This window comes from Branchiostoma lanceolatum, chromosome 6 (genome assembly GCF_035083965.1).
Source record: "Branchiostoma lanceolatum isolate klBraLanc5 chromosome 6, klBraLanc5.hap2, whole genome shotgun sequence".
Taxonomy (NCBI): domain Eukaryota; kingdom Metazoa; phylum Chordata; class Leptocardii; order Amphioxiformes; family Branchiostomatidae; genus Branchiostoma; species Branchiostoma lanceolatum.
In genome coordinates this window covers 946,306-968,029 of record NC_089727.1, presented here as the reverse complement: position 1 = coordinate 968,029, position 21,724 = coordinate 946,306, and the positions used below count along the sequence as shown (strand labels likewise).

Sequence of the window (21,724 nt, the reverse complement as noted above, 5' to 3'; positions counted from 1 at the left end):
TATAGCAAACTATAGACTTTATGAACACGGCAAACTGAAATATGCAAAGCAAAAATTTCTACACGAAGGTCTTCCAGCTGGCATTTCCAGTTTAGCAAAGCAGCCGGCAGGGAGTTTAGTGATCAGAACTGCTAAAGGAAGGCCATTTATGATCCCAACAGCATAACATATCATACAACTGTGCTATCAAGGGAGCTTTTACAGCAAATACACTGCCACAAAGCACATTCAAAGAACAGAAGCAATGTACAACAAGAAAATGTACAACACAATGAAGGCAACACATGTACAGCACCAGTAAAAGCTCTTTGTGTGCAATAGTTCATGGGAACAGTTGAGGCCTGGGCCTCTCTGAAAAGTTTCAAGTTTCTAGACCTATCCTTGCAGCAGGCAGGTTCGTAGGAAATTTTCACACCAAGAAATCAGCTACAGACAAAATACTTTGCACGACATACATGTAGAAACTATACACTTTGTAATGTGACATTTTCATTTGTCATAACACAGATAACGCCACAGCAACTTTTAGTTAGATTCTCTAACAGCTCTTAAAATCAAACATTCTTCTTAGGCTTCGTTTTAATGCTATATTTCAAACTCATGTTTCTGATAAAAAATAAGCTACATTAATCATTTTAAAGATACTTAGAGCTAAGAAAAACTGCATTCAACAAACAGCCTTTTAACAGACTATTTGAACAGTGAAGGCTCTTTCATGATACAAAATAGATCAAGCAGCTGGATCAAATATCTAAAGAGTCAGATGATTCAGACAGCGTCTTCCATCAGTGACTATCTTGTCTCAGGCACTCATGAAAGATAGTGGATGCTGTCTGAATGTCTGACTCTTTGGATATTTAATCCCGTGTTGCTTGGTTTATTTTGTATTACGTACATGAAAAACTCTACCTTGACGTCCAACGTTCATCGACGTAACAAGACTTTTGCTTTGTTATTTCCGATCAGGTTACGCAAACACACTCAGTGAACGTTCGTCAGTCCTGACAGTTTAGTTGCCATGGATACGTACCTTGTTTTCCGCGGGAGCTTGTGGCTTGCTGGACTTCAGGATCTCCGGTCGAGCATCGATGACTTTCTGATACCTCAGCTGCAGGGGGGTTGTGGCGGGGGTTGGGGAAAGAAGAGGGGGGTACAGGGGGGTGTGTGTTGAAGGGGTGAACAGAAGACAGACATGAGTACAGTTTACAACTCTTCTGTTACTACAGGACCTGGTGTTCCTACTAATCATAGAGTCGTGTTCTCCACAAAACAAGGAAAACTGAAACTGTCCAGAAAGTTATCCTTTATTTTCTTTACATCAGAGTCTTGATTCAGCCTAAGGCCACACCAATTTATCTCCTTGGATTGCAGACATTTTAAGGTGAAACGTGGACATCATAAAAGTGCAGGGCAGGGAGGAAAACGTGAAGACTGTATTCAGTCAGTAAAACTGAGAGCACCAAGGCATTAACCTGGTCTTCAAGCTTTGTTTTTATTATGTTTGTCTAGTTAAGCAGGATGATTTTCGTCCATCGTTGTCGATGAAGACCTCAACTTCAGTCGCCCTTGTGGGTGCGGGCGTGGCTGATCAGTCCAATTATTAGAAAACCTGACAAACAACCAACAAATCATCTTGGTGCGGCCTGCCAAAACCATTCATGTCTCAGATGAAACGTGAACCGTGTTACCTCACATGCAGCAACACTTCTGTGTGCATCAGGGGGTTGTACATGTGACCCTGTAATGTTATAAGTACCGATCATCATAGACATGATGGGCCTCTGCACTTTACAACTACAGAACCTATCTTTTCCTTGAGGCGAATCTATCACAAATCCATCTCTGTAAGACCCTAATTTTCTATAAGGCCATGCAAATTTTTTGTCTTGCTTTTCAGACACCGTGAAAAAAAAAATCAGCAAGACGTTATGATGAAAATAGAGGTCTTCGCACTCTACAACATTCTGAACCTGTTTCTTCACATGAATGATATCATAACCCCATCTCTGGGTTGTCATGTGTTTCAACATCTATAACCCTGGTTGGAAAAACCACTATCTTTAATAGGCCACACCAAATCATTACCTTGGAACCCAGACATTCGAAACATGAAAATAGAACGTTAGGACGAGAGCTTGAAAGAGTGACATAATTCACCCCTGAAACTGTGTGTACACATACTGTCAATTCTTGATTTGTTAACTGTAACTTAATTTTAGCTAATTTAACGGTCACTGGTCATCCGCTAAAATGTCGTTATCGCAAATATTTGATCACTAATATTTGAGACAGTAATTTTTGTTCCCACCGTTAAAATTAAGTGCAGTGGAACTACTCCATTTTCCCTCGACCACTATATTTTCCTGTTGCTATATTAAAGTGATTTACAGTACCAAGGTACAGGCTTTTCCCTCAGACTCTGTTTTCATGTAATGACCTTCCAGTACAGCATTATTTTCTTGAATATGAGAACCAATAAATCAAATTTGCTGTGGCATTAATATGTTAACACCTTTACGTAAAACTGGCCCAGTGCCATCCCACCACTCTAGAGGCTCAGACCCTGAGTGACTTCATGACACTGTTGGCTCTAAGAGCCAAAGGTTAGCATGTTTCTCTGCCATTAGGCCTGCTAGAACTAGCACCAGCTTTACATCATGGGCTCTAATGTCCTGATCTGTTAGCAAAGTACTCAAACCCGACGATTTCTAAAAAAACTGAAACAGAGGTTTCTGGGCTGCCTTTATTAATTCACATACTCTATCTATTTTAACGAAACATAGACATAGCTACAAACGAACAGACAAACCTGGCAGGCCCCTTTCACTGCCTTGGAGTTGGACAAGAACACAAACAAACAAACAATCAAACAAACCTGGCAGGCTCCTTCCACTGCCTTGGACAGACCCGCTGCCGTTGGCTCACAGTGGAACACGTGAGCCTCGAACTTGGTCGCACTCAGGGCGTGGATGTAACCAAACATCCTGTAAACAACACATGGAACTAGTAAACATCAACAACAACAACAACTTCAAGTAAACATCAACACACTCAGGATCTGGATTTAGATACATGGAGCAAGTAAATATCATCCCAACGTTACTCAACATGAAAAGCAACTTTCGTTTACAAGATCTAAGATCATATTATGATATTTTGTATGGTCACGATCAAGTTTTGTTTCTGGAAAAATGATATGAAACCTGCGTCTAACGTATCTTAAATATTTTACAACACAAATAACAACTTAATATAAAGGCAGCCAACACATTACAACAAGCTCCTTTTTTTTTTTATAAAAGTGCATACGAAAGCGTTGATAATGGTTCTGCATGATGTTGATTGTAAAAAGAAAGTAGAAGATAACCAACACAGAGAGGGATTGTTTTTCTGCAGCTTACATGTTCCAGACTTCAAGCACTGGTTCATAATGTTAGAGATTAAATGTTAGATTTTCCTCTGTTTGACGACCACCACCCTAGAGCCCAGATGGACGCATGTACAGTCACCACCAGACGGACTACTGGCTGAACAATAGTAAAATTCAGCAAAATAGGGAGAGTAATTTTCCAGGGGAGTTTGTCCAACACAGGGTAACATTTGCCTGTGCGAGAGGAAATGTCACCCATTCGGCGGACCGACTCTCCTGGCAATTATTCAGCCTATTTTTGCCAAATTTTACTATCGATAAGGCCTTGGGAAAGCCTGGTGGAGGCTAACGCATGTGCCCCATGCAGGCTCCACGGTTCCAACTAGTAACTGGGTAAACTCACTTTCCACTTGAGGTCCGGTCATGAAAAACAAACAACTTAGTGTCAGTATGTGCAGGAAAAAGCATCTAAATTTCATACACAACTAAACCCACTTTAACAACTAAATCTACGTAGCCAAACAATAAATAAACACAGTACGTAGCTGAAGAACAAAGTTCGGCTTTAGACAGCGTTAAAAAAGAAAAATAGATATTATATCTAAGACAGTTTTTTTAGATCATCCACGAGTCACATGAAAGTTAGAAGACATATTAATTTAATCACTTTATGTCTTCTTCATTGAGATACATGTTACAAGAAAGATGTGTTGTTTTAAAGATGTCCAGGCCTTATTATAATAAGAAAGTTGTTATCAGGAGTTTTACGGTCTCACATAAGAGTTACTAGGAGTTTGACGGTCTCACATAAGAGTTACCAGGAGTTTGACGGTCTCACATAAGAGTTACCAGGAGTTTACCGGTCTCACATAAGAGTTACCAGGAGTTTGACGGTCTCACATAAGAGTTACCAGGAGTTTGACGGTCTCACATAAAAGTTACCAGGAGTTTTACGGTCTCACATAAGAGTTACCAAGAGTTTGACGGTCTCACATAAGAGTTACCAGGAGTTTTACGGTCTCACATTAGAGTTACCAGGAGTTTTACGGTCTCATATAAGAGTTCTCTTACTTTGGGTTCCTGCCGATTCCCAAGAAGGACAGAAAACGAACTCTGCACTCTGTCAGCTGCTCTCTCGTCTGGAAACAAAGTCATACTTACTTTGAGACATTACTCCATGGCATAAACAGTTAACATCGAAACTAATCTTTTTCCATACCCACAAAATATTCATTAGTAAATGTAAATCTTTTTTTTTTCAAGAATAAAACGTAGTAAAGCAGAATTTAAAAAAAAAACCCTAAGTTGTGTATCTTACTCCAGAATTATGAAATTTCAAAGACACTATGATTGTGTAGTTATATCTATCAATCGATATTTCTAACTTGAACCGGTAGTTTTAAGAAGAACAAGGCCACTTTTCACATCGACCTGAGGGGTAAAAATACTTTTCTTGTTCACTGTATGCTCATTATATGTCGAACTTTCTCCCCTCTTTTGGCATCAGCTTACTACACTTGAGAAACAACCAATGAAATCGGCACGGCTTCATCTGAGGACATGACTGACCTCCTTGCTCTTGACAGTGACAGCGGAAGGAGCCACATCGACCGTCGCTGGGATCCAGTCATCTTCGTTCTTCCTGGAGACGTAGTCTATGGCTTCGTTCAGCACCTTGATACCTGCAGGAAGGTCATAGGAACAACATTGGTGGGAGACCATAGTGTGCCTCACATTTGTGGGAGACCATACTGTGCCTCACATTGGTGAGAGACCATAGTACTACATGTAGGTGTGCCTCCAATTGGTGGGATACCATAAGTGTTACATTGGTGGGAGATCATAATGTGCCTCACGTAGGTGGGAGACCATATTAAATGTTCCTCACATTGGTGTAAGACCATAGTGGAAACTCACCTGAAGGCCTGGCCACAGGTGTGCTGCCCACATAAAGCACCTGGAAAGACGAAATGGCCTCGTTCTTGGGCGTCGGGAAGTCAACTGGAAAAAGACAACAAGATTTCAAATGTATGTAGAAACACAGGTCTTTAGAGACATAGGTCTGAATTAAAAGTGCTCTATAACGACATAATTCATAACACCAAGACAAAGGAATTTTTGCCTTTAGTCATTAATGAAGAACTCAAATCAGCCTGCTGGCTACTGTTCTGGAGGGATGAGGTCAGAGGTAACTTAAAGGTACATGTAACTATACATGTAACTATACATGTAACTATACATGTAACTATACATGTAACTATACATGGTCCGTGTCTGTTCGTTCCTTCGTCAATGCAAAAGTCTTTCATAGCAGGACAGAGTTGGGGCTGTCATAATATTGTTCATACTTCTTCTGCAATCCCTAAAATGTATCTCAAAGTTGCAGGTTTTTATACCAAGCCGACTGCTCAGTCCCATCCACAGGTGTCTGTTCCCTAATCCTGCATGTCAGGGGATTCAAACCCAGGACCTCTGGGTTCCACACTCAAGCATTATTGAGAGTATCTTCAGCTTAAATTTGGGTTAAATTCATCCTGACTTATCATGTAGATATCATAACAATCACACAGGTCTTCCATTTTTAAAAAAGATTTACTATATAATAGGCCAAATATTTTAGAAACCTTCGGGTAGACCTGCAAACTATAGAAGGAAGGAGGGCCTTTTGTCATTATATTTTGGACATAAAGTAATCAAACACAATATCTTATGATTCACAGTATACTCAACCTATTACCGGATATGGAAAGACTATTGGGACATAAATTTTCACTCTACATGAAAATTGGAAAATATTTTCCCTGCTTTTTCCTGATATGGATCTAAAGCTTTACTAGATTTTCTAGTTCATAATCACGTCTTGCAGCAGTAAATCGTCTTCCAAGCCATAAAACGATAAGACCCATTGATCCCCATTACATGCCTTACATGTACATGCCTTAGTTAGGATGGGTGTTGGAACGTCTATAGGGCCTGGGAAAATTAATGTGTTTAGTGTTTCTGATTGTAAACATGAAAAAATTAGGGTTGGTTGGTAGGGATTCTCTTTTTTCCATTTTTTAAAAAGATTTAGGCCAATGTGACTCAACAAATACATTTGTACAATGTAGAACTGACATGCATTCAGGATATTTGGTATTTTAAAAATCATATTGTAATTGATACATTGTACAACTTCAAGCACAAGAATATAAACGGAATATCAATATATAGAATATATAGAATATATATTCAACTGTTCATAACTCTTCAAATGCAGGTAGTCTGTTTTGAAATTTTGCCACTCAGATGTCAGATTGAAAATTCTATGTCCCCTTCCCAGCAATCGAGGCCCCCAAAAGACCAGGAAAGGTGGGCATTTTCTAGGGTTGGTTGTGTAACCAGAAACACAACATTCTTTCCTGGGCCTAAGAATGAATGTTGGAACGACTAATGAAAATGGAGAACATCTCTGGGGAGCCTTTGCGTTCAAATCAGCCCTCCCCGCCGTAACTCCCCCCGCCCTGGCCCATCTGGGCTTCCGCGGGAAATTGCCATCGATTCTCCATAATGGGAGCCAGACAGGTGATCAGGGTGTCGGGAGGTCAGAGGTCACGTTCCCAGGAGTTTAAGTGTCGCTGACTCGGGAGATTTCTGAGGACAGTGAACCTGGAGATGTGTTTATAGGTAATAAAAACTGGCCCAGTCTCATGTACGCCATAAAAGAGGAGTCCTTTTTGCATTGTGAACACTAAACAAGGAGGATAATTTAGCATGGACTCTATATAATCAATAGAGGGACAAGTTTGGAGATTCTAATGATAACAAAATCATCTAGAGACAACTTTAGAAGTTTAGAAACTGTCAGAGGTCACGTTCCCAGGAGTTTAAATGTTGCTGACACAGGAGATTTTGAGGACATGAACCCTAGAGACAAGTTTATAAGTTATAAAAACTCTCCCTGTCTCATGGAAGCCACAAAAGAGGAGTCCTTTTCCCATTGTGGACATGAAACAAGGAGGATAATTCAGCATGGACTCTATAGAATCAATAGAGGGACAAGTTTGGAGATTCTAATGATAACAAAATCATTTAGAGACAACTTTAGAAGTCATACAAACTGTCGGATGTGTGAACTGTTGTCCACAACATGGGGACACATTTGGCCCTATGGGTATTGAGAAAGGAGGATAACTTGATTTGGATCCAACAGAATCACATGCTGACACAGGAGAGTCAGAGGACATGAATCCAAGAGACAAGTTTATAAGTCATAAAAACTGCCCCAGTCTCATGTGAGAACCATTGTCCATAAAGAGGGATTCTTTTCAAATAATGGACAAGGAAAAAAAGGATAATTTGGTATGGACTCGAATCGACAGAGGGACAAGTTTGGAGATTCTAACGACAATATAATCTAGAGACAACTTTATATTATAAGTCATAGAAACAAGTTTATAGGTCATAAAAACTCACCCAGTCTCATGTGAGAACAGCTGACCGTAAAGAAGGATTCTCTTTGAACAATGGACAATAAAAAAAGAAGGATAATTTTGTATGAGCTCTATAGAATCAAATGAGGGACAAGTTTGGAGATTCTAACGACAATATAATCTAGAGACAACTTTATAAGTCATAGAAACAAGTTTATAGGTCATAAAAACTTGCCCAGTCTCATGTGAGAACAGCAGACTGTAAAGAAGGATACTCTTTGAATAATGGACAATAAAAAAGAAGGATAATTTTGTATGAGCTCTATAGAATCAAACGAGGGGCCAGTTTGGGGATTTTAAGGACAAAGCGCCCTGGAGACAACTTTATGGGTCATAGAACTGTTCCTGTGTGAACTCTTGGCCACCACCAGGGACACATTTGGTATAATGGACACTGAGAAACGAGCATAGCTTGGTGTCAATCCTATAAAATTGAATGAGGGGTTATTAAAGTTTGCCAAATGAGAAGTGCAATTCGATGACTCTTTGACATCTAATTCTAAAAAACCTTTGAACAAACTGCGAGTACAATACCTGTTACTGTCAGACAGTTAAGGAAAAGCACCAGGTTTTAATGCAGTTTTCATTTCCAACTCATTATCTCTTTATTGATAATCATCAATCATGAATTTGTGATGAATCTTTGTCATTTTTACTAGATATTAAGCAAAACTTTACCTTCGGCTTCAAATAAACCAGTCGGTGCAAAGGACCATTATAATAATCTTCCTCTTCCTTACTTTTGCCGGTAAAACCAATCTCCCTACTTTGGTGGTGGATGAGGAAACAACATTTTATCCTCCAAACGCAGATGGAACCGCCACTTTCGCTTAATCTCTGTCTTCTTACAAACACTTTCACTCTCCTCTTAATCTGTCTCCTTACAAACGCTTTCACTTTCCTCTTAATCTGTCTCCTTTCAAACACTTTCACTTTCCTCTTAATCTGTCTCCTTACAAACACTTTCACTTTAATCTGTCTCCTTACAAACACTTTCACTTTAATCTGTCTCCTTACAAATACTTTTACTTTCCTCTTAATCTGTCTTCATACAAACACTTTCACTTTCCTCTTAATCTGTCTTCTTACAAACACTTTCCTCTTAATCTGTCTTCTTACAAACACTTTCACTTTAATCTGTCTCTTTACAAACACTTTCACTTTCCTTTTAATCTGTCTACTCACAGAAATGTTTACTTTGTTCTTAATTTGTCTCCTTACAAACACTTTCTTCTTAATCCCTCTCCTTACAAATACTTTGAAATCACTTTCCTCTTAATCTGTCTTCTAGTGCATGCCTAGGATCCTAGGCATGCACTTCATTTTGACCTCAGTTTGAAGTCAGAACTTAAAACTTGATTTAAGAAAGTTAAAACTACATTTTATATCTAAGTTTAACTTATGACATGGCCTTCAGCAGTTTCGACCTCCATTTCACAAATACAAGTCTAATCATCACATTTATGGCCACCTCTAACTTCCCACTCCAGTTTTTGTACTCCCCTAATCAGGCCTTTTGTGTGCTGCTGTCGGTTTGGTTTAATTCATGACACGTCGAGACAAGGTTCAATTTGCCAAGTACAATGAGTCCGGTTCATTATTCAGGGAACAGCGACCGCTTTCCTCTCAATCTCTGCCCCCAAAACACTTTCATTCTCTTGTTGATGACAATGTGCACTTCATTTGACCCAAATCTCACACCTACCAATATGATCAACACATTAGCGGCGACTCCTAACCTCCCACTTTCCTCTCAAGTCTTTATGGACACATCAGGTGACCCCATAACGGAATCTTTTGTGCTCTGTTCCCTGTTTGGTATGATTTATGTTCTGCCATAAAAGTACTTTCCACGCCCGACATCTTACGTGACCTGACTGCAGTAGGATTTTACAGTGAAGTCATGGAAACTGTAAGAAACTTGGGCAAGAAACTTGGGCAAGAAACTTGGGCAAGAAACTTGGGCGAAAGTTAGGAAAACCTTATACATTGTATAGATTTTTGACATGAAAATGGCTAAAAATGCCATAAAATTGATTCTGGGCAGAATTTGAGATGCCTCCATATCTATACTTGTTTGCATTCAAGTGCTTGGTTACATTCAAGTACACGTTTGCCAAATTTGGAGCTTTTATACGAATTTGCACAATTTGTCAGCTATGCCGCTAGACTACTAGCGTATCATGCCTCCATGGTTCCTTTACTGTTAGCACAATGTAATACTGTATATACTTGGCTTGCTCATTTCCCTTTGAAATGATACCATTTGTAATGACCATACATCTGTGAGACGAGTATCGGAGCCTGTTATGTAGGTATGACTTATTGTGTTGTGTTGGTGCATTCAATCTGGTTTTACCATTGGGGCTGTTTGTGGTGCTGAAACATTGGGTGTTGTTACAGACCTTCATTACAACACCTTCATTCATTCCATTCATAACACCTTTAGGGGCTAAACAATTAAAAAGTTCACATATGGGGATGTTTTAACTAGGAATGTTCAACAATGTTCTCTCCCATTCAATATTGTGATAAAAACATATTCAACAGTTGGGCTTAGTTTCTGTTGTACCATTATGAAATTAGGAATTGCAGCAAAAAAAATACATGATGCAACATGTGACAATGCTGTGCTGCAATGATGCTTTTGAAATGAAATGTTGCAGCTGAACGCATGTATCGAAATTGGCTCCACGACAACGGCAACAACCATGCGACAATGGCAACAATGCGAGAATTGTAACAAAAAAACAAACCTTTCTCACTGCCTGCCTCTAGCACAGCTGAAAGAAACAAAAAGAAAAGGAACATTGGTGTGGGGTGATGCGCACAAGAAAAAAGTGAGACTATCAAACATGTGGCTATGCTTGACTACTACAGTGCATAATCTACAGCACGGTAGAAGAAATGAGCCTAGAGGCTAGAGCTGTAAGAAATGCTTAATATCTATGAATGAAGAGAGTTACCTTTGCACAGGTTCTAAAAACATGATGGAAAAGTAAAAGCCGAATCCGTGCATGACATAGAATCAACAGCAGCGTGTATATAACATCAGGAAACAAGGATGTGCATGGTCATCTCCTGTACCTGTTACCTCCAACCATCTTTGACAATTTTACGTTGTTAGTTGGATCTTTGTTTTTTTTCTCTGATAGAGCTTTCTAACCACCTTGTAGGGATGTCCACTTGGTTCAACGTGAATGTAGATAAACCTTGCACAAGCCAACATTTAGCAGATGAGGCAGAAACTGGCGACTTTTTACAAATATGTGGGAAAACTATAAGGACTGCTCATACATATGTATCAAGTCTGCAGAGCTGCATGTGACCGCTGTAAAACTGTTTCTTCTTTACAAATTGCAGCAACTTTTCACCCATTGACATGGCTTTTCACAGCTGTTGCCAGAAGGTTGTAAAAGCTATCATCACTTCCCAGAGGACTACAGTCAATATAGAGGACAATAACTGGCTTGTAGAAAGTGCCAGATAATCCTCTGTGGAAAGTCAATGCTATGAGTCGTAGGCCAGGCAAATCCCTTTCTGTGGTTCTTGGACATTGCAGGGCAAAAATTTACGAAGACAAGATGGACACAGAGGGCTGGGAGGAAAACTTAGGAAATTGGACATTGCAGGGCAAAAATTTACGAAGACAAGATGGACACAGAGGGCTGGGAGGAAAACTTAGGAAAATATCTGACTATATTCACCCCCTGAAACTGTGAGTACCAAGGTGCAGGCTTTCCCCTCAGATTATTTTCTCATGTTCATCTTCAAGTTCAAAAACACAGGAACCAACAAATGGAATTTGTGTCACCACAGAAGTGCTGACCAACACAATACAGAGGTACAGTGTATGAGAAAAAACAAAACAACTTGAATCCGACTATATTCACCCCCTGAAACTGTGAGTACCAAGGTGCAGGCTTTCCCCTCAGATTGTTTTCTCATGTTCATCTTCAAGTTCAACATGATATTTTAAAAACAGGAACCAACAGATGGAATTTGTGTAGCCACAGAAGTGCTGTGCAACACTATACAGAGGTATGAGAAAAGAAAAAAACAAACTTGAATCCGACTATATTCACTCCCTAAAACCATGTACCAAGGTGCAAACTTTCCCCTCAAATTGTTTTCTCATGTTCATCTTCGACTTCAAGTTCAACATCATCTTTTAAAACTGGGAACCAACAAATGCAATTTGTGTGGCCACAGAAGTGCTGACCAACACCATACAGAGGCTTGAGAAAGTCATAAGTTGGGTCTTGCCTGCCATTTGTTATTGATTGTACTAGAAAGTTTGTAAGTCTACACTGTCAGGATCAGATCTGGGCTGGGGCCAGGGAGCAATGAGTTATTGTAAGGCCACACCAATTCAATTTGCTGGTTCTCGGAGTTGAGTTGGAAGACCAACATGAAAACAGAGTTTGAGAGGAAAGCCCGTACCTTGGTAATCATCACACAGTTTCAGGGAGTGAGTGTAGTCAGATTCAAGTTTTCCTTCCAGCCTCTGTTCCTTGCCTTTGCTTGATAAAAGATCAAAGAACCCAGGAGACAGATTGGTGTGACAGAGGCCATGCTGGCAGGAACAGTGCACAGGCTACCCTGGACTTAAACACACTCAATACTCACTGATCCCCACACTGCCGGCTTACCAAGCATGGATTTCAGATACCGAGTCGACCCCATTTCTTTATCATGCAACAGCGAAAAGTCAGGATTTTCTCATCGATTCTTAAGTTAAGTTCTATGGACTAGTTCACCCCAAGGGAGTGAAATATTGTTTTGGATTTTCCTGTCTGTCTATCTGTCTGCAAGACTTTCTCTTTCACTCTGTAAACATGTATATATGTGTGAGTGTGTGTGTGTGTGTGTGTGTGTGTATGTGTGTGTGTGTGTGTGTGTGTGTTTGTGTGTGTGTGTGTGTGTGTGTGTGTGTGTATGTGTGTGTGTGTGTGTGTGTGTGTATGTGTGTGTCTACGTGTCTGTGTTGTTTGTGTGTTTCTCTGACATCCAATTAACAACACAGCATTGCCATACATCCTCAGTTCTACTACTTTTGTCTGTGGAACTGGAAGGGTCACCAAGCAGTATGGGTAAGGGGATGAAGTCTACCACCTCTGATTGCCTTATTCCTGGTGAAACATAATCTGGTGCCGTTCCTAGCTAGGTGCATCCTTAACACTGCTGTTCTCTGATTCCTAGATCAAAGACCTAACATGCTGGTTCTGCATATCTGATCCAAATCAATGCACACAGCAGTCAATACGACTGTCGGACAGCTTTTCCTCTGTCAGAAGATCCATACGAATGATAGATCCATGAGCTTAGTTCCTTCTGAGTCTGTGGAGTCAACTGTGCGATGTCCCATAGGGCCATGCTAATTCAATTTGATGCTTCCCAGATATAGAAAAAAAGTTGAACTGGAGGATCAGCATGAAAGCCTGGGAGGAAAGTCGGTACCTTGGTACAAACAGTTTTTTTTTTCGTTTCAAGGCATCCTCATTTGAGGTGAAGCATGATGCTTTTGCAAGTAGATAGTGGCAGTGCAATGCGGCTTCGCTACAGCTCGCGTTTTTGGCCAAGCACACAGGGTCACCGCTACTCTTCTTGATAAGTGTGTTGGGTACTTTTCCGTGCAGAGGTTTGACGCTTCAGGCTAATGCCTTATGCTCCCTCATACTAAGGGTTGCCGGCTTTACGTCATCATCCGAAATGACGAATGCAATCCCTTATATTAAGTTATAACATGTCTGAGTTGGAGTCGACCCCTAGGATCAAACAGTTTCAGGGAGCGAATAAAGTCAGGTTTTAAGTTTTACTGACAGCCCTCTGTTCTCATTTTGTCCTCTTGCATCGTTTTCTATGCTAACATGTCTAAGAACCAATGAAATGAATTGAACCGGCTGCAGAATTAGTGAGCAGATGTTGGATAGTCAAGTGATTTCAGGATTGAACGCCATCAGTTTTACAGGCACTGAGCTCCGTATTTCTTCATCTGGCCTTGGAACGTGTAACAAAGACGGAAGACTGCGTGCCTGATGTACACTTAGGAGGGGGAGAAGTATTGCTGGCCTTTAATCATGATCAATGGTGGTACAGGCTGTACCATTGGAGCTACTAACAGCAACCAAACAAATTCATTGTTAAACCTTCTGTGCCAAGTTTTACATTTTGCCTTTCCATGCAGAGTGGAAATCTTTTAAATCAACAGCTTGAAGGGAGCTCAACGGCAAATTGAGATAGACATGTAGGTGTGTTCTCATCTTATTTCTAAGCTGTAGTTTATAGTCTGATTGGGGACCCCAGGAGATCTGGCAAGACTTTTTCATGTGGTGTATGAAGGGCCCCCTTTATATGGGATAGCCTGGCAGAGCCCAACACTCTCCAAGCTAATGCACACTCTTCATCTACCCCACAGGTGTGCTACCAGGTGTAAGGCTACCTGAGGTGTGCTACCAGGTGTACTGCTGTCCCAGGTGTGTTACCAGGTGTACTGTTGTGCCAGGTGTGTTACCATGCCAGGTGTGAGGCTACCTCAGGTGTGTCAAAAGGTGTAACAGGTGTGTTCTTGTCTCACCTGGTTCTTTAGGTGTGTCTATCCTGTCGGCCTGTTGCCTCTGTTGCGCCATGGCAACCTCCTTCATTCTTCTCTTCTCTGTCATCACCTGCAAACAAACAAAGAAAGAAACATGTCAACAAAGTTTTATACACAAAACCTAGCTCGCTCAAGTAAGCACAAGCTTCCAGTATCATTTATGTTTGTGGGTTGTCACAGGATGCTCCATGTATGACCTGGCAAAGTCAAAGAGGTTTTAAAATGTCATCCTTTGGAAGATCTGGATTAGTAAACGGCTATAACTGCCATTCCACCAAAAAGTAGAGACACTTTTCCAACCCAAAAATGAAAGTGATCTCACCGGTCGTGACAAAGAAGACAGACACTATGTACAGTATTTACAGGTTCATCGCACCGGGAAATTCTTCCACCTTTCGACAAGCACAATAAACAGTGGACCAAGGCCTATGGACTGCAACCCTTTTCAGTAGCATACATGTTGGGTAAGAGACACAGCCGGGAAGCAAACTCCCAACCTCTTGATCCAGGGGAAGGTTTTCTGACTACTGGACTACACACGCTACTACAAATGGGGTAGTCACTGCCTAGTTGGGCAGCCATGACAGTGTGTCTTCTACAGAACAACCAATACATGAATAACCCTTCTCCTAATGGGTCAGTGAAGTCATGCTTGCCTCGAGCATTGAGTGTTCTTGGGGGTGCCGGTTGCGACAAGGCTGGAGTTCTTCAGACCCTAGTGATCTCTAGCGATTCCTGGTAGAAGACTTTTGAATAAAAGGTCGAAACTAGTAAATCGTTGTGTCTCAGCCGTCATCCTTCTGACGCCCAACCGACTATGCCTCGAGCATTGATGTTTCTGACCTAGGGCGAAGAGATGCTGCTACAGTAACAATTACCTCAGTGCTTTGGTGAGTGGCCCCCTCTGTCCTTGCACTGAGCGAGTTCGTTAAAAAACAAAATGACGGACGGCCTTCCATACCTGAGAACAAAGTGTTATTGAGATCCCGGGTTATGGATGGGAGTATCAGTAAGCTCCTTTTGTGTATCAGGGTTGCAGCTGGCGCAGTTTCTTTTGATCGATGTTCCAATTACCACTTTTCTGATATCTTTTTCCCGCCGAGCAGCCACAAGTCAGGCGTGGGGATGTCATACTACAACATTAATTGGAGAGCATATGTGGAGAATATGAGAAGATTGGGGCCATTATGATAAAGCTCTACCTCATCATTCTCTCCCTGTGGACGTGTCCTTAGATAACATCTGATACTGAACTGTGTATAAATAAATAAACTGTGTAGGACTGTGTAGTTACTCAAGCAACTGGATAAAATGTGGAAACAGTCAGCATGCTGTCTTCGTCTGAAACATCTGTTTCAAAATTTTATCCAGTTCAACTGTTGCTTGAGTAACTATTTTTGGCATATCCTATTACCTGGATGTCTAACCTTTATCAATGTGTGTAGGACTTATATAAGTATGAAAAGTGCGCAGTCCTCCCTACATTCAACAGCTGAGGGTCTCCGGTTTGAACCCTGTCATTCACCAAGAACAAGAAACAGTTGTGTCCGTGTGGCGCAGTGGTAGATCACTCGGCTGTCAAACAATGGGTCCCCGGTTCGTATCCCGGTGTGCCCAGTGACATGTCCGGACTTGCGCCCCGACGTTGTGCCCTTGGGAAAGGCACTTAACACGACTTTCCTCACTTCACTCACTGGTGTAAATGAGTACCTAGCTCATCTAGGGTTAGGAACGTCCCTCGGATAGGACGTTAAATGGAGGTCCCGTGTTTGGGGAGAGCCACGCCTCGCGCACGTTAAAGAACCCACCACGCCTTTTGAAAAAGAGTAGTGGCATGCCCCGGTGTGCGATGGTCCAAATCTTACAGTTCGGTCTGGGATGACATCTTGAAAAGGTGATAGTTCACCTGTTATGTCAATCCTTCCACAAATGTGGTAAATCCAAATAAATAAATAAGTATCAGAGTTATCGATCCGGGATTGGGGTGTTCAAAAATTGTAGAGTGGAGCTCGTTGCCACCAAGTACAGTAGAGGCATCCTCATTAGATAGTTTTGAACAGCGCTTACAGTTGGATGTGCAAAGGTTAGGTGTGACAGGTCGTTCAGTGCACATGTGATGTAACCAGCTGCTGCTGTGCCATGCATCCATTCATTTGGGTCTTTGGCTTGAAACCCACTTACATATCAAATGTTCTGAACCATTGTTTCTGACAAGCTATTCAACAATTTATTTGTTTGCTTTGTATACCTGGTAATCATCTCAAGGCGTAACAGTCACCAGGTTTGTACTGAAGAGTACAAGCTGAACATCCAAACAGACTTTTCAGATCAACTCATACCAGGAAGGACTCTGCTATTTTCGATAGGTACTCATTTTCACCTGGGTGTCCTTGTGGTGTAGTGGTCTGCACCTTTGTCTCTCACCACATCTGGTTCCAATTACTTGGATCAGAAGGCCCAGGTTCAAGCCCTGGGTAGGACATCTCTGGACAAGAGGCGCATTGAGTCATACCAAAGACTTTATGAAAATGGTACATACTTGTGAAACAGTATGGAAGTTAAACACACTTCACTGCCAGTGGACTAGCCCCCTGCTACAGTGATTGCACAACAGTGTAGCCCAGGGCTATGAAACGGAGATGGGCACCGCCCTATACATCAATAATGGTGTGGGAGGATTTTAACTTTAAACTTAACTCATTTTCACCTAATTAAAGTGAGGAAATCTGCAAAAAGTGTCTTTTCCAAGGGCACAAAGTCAACTGTACATGTGCATGTCAGAATTTGAACCCAAACTGCTGGGGTCAGGGCCAAACACCCTGCCATTACGCCACCGTGACACCATGCATGTGCCTGCAACTTACATGCAGTCCAAGACAAATCATGTAACTGTACTGAAAACAGGACCAGATGAATTCTCTGCACGTCCCTCCCAGTTTGCTGATGCTCAGGGAGGAGTTCTTCTGCATCACGTTACCACGGTTACCGTATCTCTCCGTACCAGATGGAGGATTACAGCATTCAGACACGATCGACGTCAGATAACAAACGATGAGCCGTGTTATCTCCTCTGACACACCTGAACCTGGGATAACTACCTCTTTTCAAGTCCGCCAGATTTCAAAAACAGTTTATATGCACCACGCCCAGACTATCAGAAGTTAAATGGGTGCCATCTCTTCTGATACACATATACCTAAACCTGGAATAACTCCCTCTTTTCAAGTCCGCCAGATTTCAAACGAGTTTATACGCACCACGCCCAGACTATTAGATGTTAAATGGGTATTTTGTGAGCTGTTTCAACTGTCATGTCATCATTATGTGATGAAAATAGTAAGCAATACGACACTACCCTTGAGATCAGGGCTGTCCCACTCATTATTTGGGAGACAATGTGTTGAATTTTCCTTGTTAGATTTGTCATTTAAAGCTTAAGAAGATACATTTTCATCAATTTCATGTCATACAGTTCGGATTTTGGGACAGACAAGGTGAAAAAAATTCCGTCCCAACAAGCAAATTTCCGTCCCGGGACGGAGGACCATGAAAAGCCAGCTTGATTTAGAGAGACTTTATACGCAACATCATACGCGAGGCTGTCACATGTTCAATGAAGTGTTTTGTATGCTGTCCAATATTTCACTTTCTGATTTTATCTTATGAAAGCGATATGGGATACTGTCACAACCTTGACAAAGACCTGAAGGAAGATCGTTACGACTGCGAAACTCTAGATGACTTAGCTTCACCTTTAATGTCCCAGGGCATCAGAGAACTTCCTGTCAGGGCGAGTTACCGACCGTGTAAGGGACACGTGCGTAGCTTGTATTCCACACGACTGCATCACGCAGAGTAAGTTATACACCAGCGATGTATGAAATAGCCGGGGCAGCTGAGATCTGCCCGGCTGTACAGGTGATATCTCAGCTGCAGTAATCACTTATCATACGGAGCCATCACCGGAATACGCTTCTAACGCTCCTGGAGCCATCACCGGAATACGCTTCTTACGCTCCCGGAGCCCTCACTGGAATACGCTTCTAACGCTCCCAAAGCCATCACCGGAATACGCTTCTAACGCTCCAGACTCCTGCAGGGGCAAAGGTGAGGGATTCGATCTCGTATTGAGGTTTTTGAGGGGTTAGCGCAAAAAACTGTTTACGACTTACTGCAAATCTTGAAACTTTCGCAGTGGTTTTATTACAGGTGGGATCTTTCCACTGCAAATTCAGGACACAGCGAATATGTCTCCCTTGTTTCACATGTGTGCTACAGAATTGTTACAAGTGGTCCTCAAATTTAAAACACCTCCCTCTTCCTTCTATTGTGAAAACAAAACACTGCGAAAAGTAAATCAACATACAGTCATCTTAAGATACATCCCAAATTTTCAAAGCAATGTTGCGGAGGGTCCACAATGATTCTTTAACTGCCCTCTTGAGCTGAAAGGAGACTTTGGTGTGCATACGTATAATACAAGTTTTCTTGACATCCAAATTTTAGTGTCACCACCAGAACCACAAGACTCAGGGTTTTCTTAACATTGGCTCAAAGCCTGTTATACGACCCAATAAAACAAAAGTCATAAAGGACAGTAAAACACCTGAAGCTTTCAAACCAATGTCAGCAAGGCCACACGAGCTGCTAGCGTAAAGTTTTACAGTCACGGCCGGAACCTTGAGGTTTTCTTGAGGTTGACTTGGTACCTGTTATACGACTTAATAAAACTTGAGTCGTAAAATACAGGAAAGAACGCTTGAAGCTTTGAAACCGATGTCCAATAGGCAACAAGGGAGGCTCTTAGCTGACCTTTCTTGCAGTTTTATTGTTATGTCTTTACAAGAACTATAAGACATGAGGTTTCCTACAGCTGACTTAAAACATGTTGTACCAAACATGTGATAAAACCAAACCCATAAAATACAGCCCGAAGCCTTTGAATTGAGGTCAAAGGAGATACATGTAAAAGATAACTTGTGTGTGCTTAAGTGTGAAACTCACAGTCACATTGTTTTTCACAACTTTTATACAGACTGGCTCAAAACTTTTTTTATGCCTTAATAAAACCAAACTCATTAAACACAAGTCTGGAAAAGGCCAAAGGCCAAAATACAAGGTTGACGGAACAGGCTAGGCTTATATTTGCAGTTGATAAAGCTATATATAATCAACCAATATAGTTAAAGTCTTGAAGCTTCTAAATCATTGCAGATTTGATGTTGGTAAAGGCCATTTTAGGACCCAACTTTTCCTGTCATATGACTTAACAAAGGCAAAGGTCATACGAAATATGATACGCAGCTCTCGAAAAAGAACTTTTAAGCTGCCGTTTTCTTCAGTTTCCTTATTCTGTATTCTTAGACAGAACCATAAGACGACAGTAAGACATACCTCCTCCTGTCAAACGACTTAATAACTGCAAAGGTCAGACTACAGAACAAAAGGCCGGGAGCTAAGATATCAAGGTCACCTTGAGAATTGTGCATTCAAACAGAGCTGACATTTGTAACGTTTCTTCTCTGGAAAACATGCCAGCTTCTATCACAACACCCGGTTTTAATACGATTGTGAGAATCTGATTTCATTATCTTCCTTTCCCGAAGCATGCAGTACGCTTGTATAGCGGCAATTACGCTCTAATCAAATAACAGTAATCTAATAGGCCAGGGCAATTTAGAGCACCGTGTAGTCATTTATCTTCATACACAGAACTCGCAGCATAGGGACAGACGTGTTTCGTCAGGGGACTGTGTGATTGTTATTTACTTAGGACACAGCAATTCATTTCATTGGTTCTCATGGAATTTCAAGGAAAAATTAATCAAGAGGAAATGTGAAAACAAGAGTCCGTAGGACACAATTCTCCGTGAAGTATTTATAGTATGTACAAATATTGACCAACACAAATTGCATCTCTGCACAGTCCAAGTAGTGTTTTAGAGCAAGTAAAGAAAAAGTGTTTGTTTATCTTTTTCTTTCAATACAGGAGTGGTCAACCTGCTGAAAAGTATGTTTTTACAGCATGGCACAGATGGGATCTAGAAATTCCGGGAAAAGTGACAAAGTTAGATCTAGATGTCCCCTTTTCAATTATCAACGAACCATTCAGCCTTACAACTAAGATGTATCAGAAATCACAAATATGCAGTAAATTCTCTTTCCACAATTTATTGCAGGCCGGCCTGATCTATAGCTATCAAGCTATTTGCAATAAAAAAGGCTAATTTATATTATCGTAACATTTCACGAAGGTCAAAGGTCACCGGATCTAACCACCCGGAAGTGACCCTGGCGCGCGCACTTTTCTGAGAGATATTTCTCAACAATCTTTCATCCCCTGCGTGCACTTTTTGCATTGTCACAGCCTCCGTATTATAAACTACAAGTTAGTGTGGTAAGTTTGAAGGTCCAGAGATTTGCCATTTTCCCACTGTGCGTAAAAGTGCATCGTCCGTCCCCATGTGCGCACATACTGTATGCGAGTTGCGAGTGGACACGGCATACTTAATACACAGACTGGAGGTCACACTACACATGTTCGCAGCTAAAACTCACAATTCCTGTTGCCGCATTGGTATGTAACTTGGTATATCGTTTGCTAGGTTGCGTGTGGTGATGCACGTTGTCTATTTTTCCATGTAACAGTGACTATACGATCACAGCAAGTAAGGAAGATTTATACCCCGTATCTGCCTGAAGTATTCCAGTCATACATAATGGATTATAACATGGTCCCTATGGCAGGGCAGTGGGACATAGCATGAATTATAGGGGTGCAATTACGATATTGGATTGACGTTTAAAGTAGTTATGGTGTAACAAAGCTATTGTGCATCACCACGCCGAACCAGGCAAACGATATGCCAAGTTACACACCAATGCGACAACGGGATCGTGAGTTATAGCTGCGAACGCGCAAACAAAAGCATTTCCAATACTCTCAGAAGGAGGTCATCCTCCTTCCCGGAGTAATGAATGAAGAGGGCTGGGACTGTATTCCCTCACTAAAACTGTGTGTACCTATTCGTAAATCTGCCCTAATTCTCTGTTTTCCTGTTAATCTTCCAGTTTAGTACTACCACTATTTTGCTAAAGTCTGAGAACCAGGGAATAAAATCAGCGTGGGCTCATGATGAGAAATCACCATCTTTAACTCAGGAGGGAAATAAGGTTTAACATCCGGCAGTCCAGATTGTAACAGAACCGGTTTGATAAGAATCAGAGATGGAACGTCACACGGCCTCGATCAAACACCGGTGGAAGATTGGGTCCTGCATAATAGAT

General features: G+C 41.3%; 1 protein-coding gene across 1 annotated transcript in view; it reads right to left on the bottom strand.

The window, feature by feature from the left end:
- The window catches only part of LOC136436081 (amyloid beta precursor protein binding family B member 2-like), a 131,379-nt gene that overhangs the window by 4,848 nt on the left and 104,807 nt on the right, over positions 1 to 21,724 (bottom strand). Inside the window, exons 12-18 of the mRNA XM_066429792.1 lie at positions 14,420 to 14,507; positions 10,599 to 10,625; positions 5,288 to 5,371; positions 4,940 to 5,052; positions 4,442 to 4,509; positions 2,876 to 2,984; positions 1,031 to 1,108 (exon numbers count right to left, since the gene is read on the bottom strand). Coding sequence (XP_066285889.1) covers positions 1,031 to 1,108; positions 2,876 to 2,984; positions 4,442 to 4,509; positions 4,940 to 5,052; positions 5,288 to 5,371; positions 10,599 to 10,625; positions 14,420 to 14,507 — 567 coding nt within the window. The remainder of the gene's footprint in view (positions 1 to 1,030; positions 1,109 to 2,875; positions 2,985 to 4,441; positions 4,510 to 4,939; positions 5,053 to 5,287; positions 5,372 to 10,598; positions 10,626 to 14,419; positions 14,508 to 21,724) is intronic.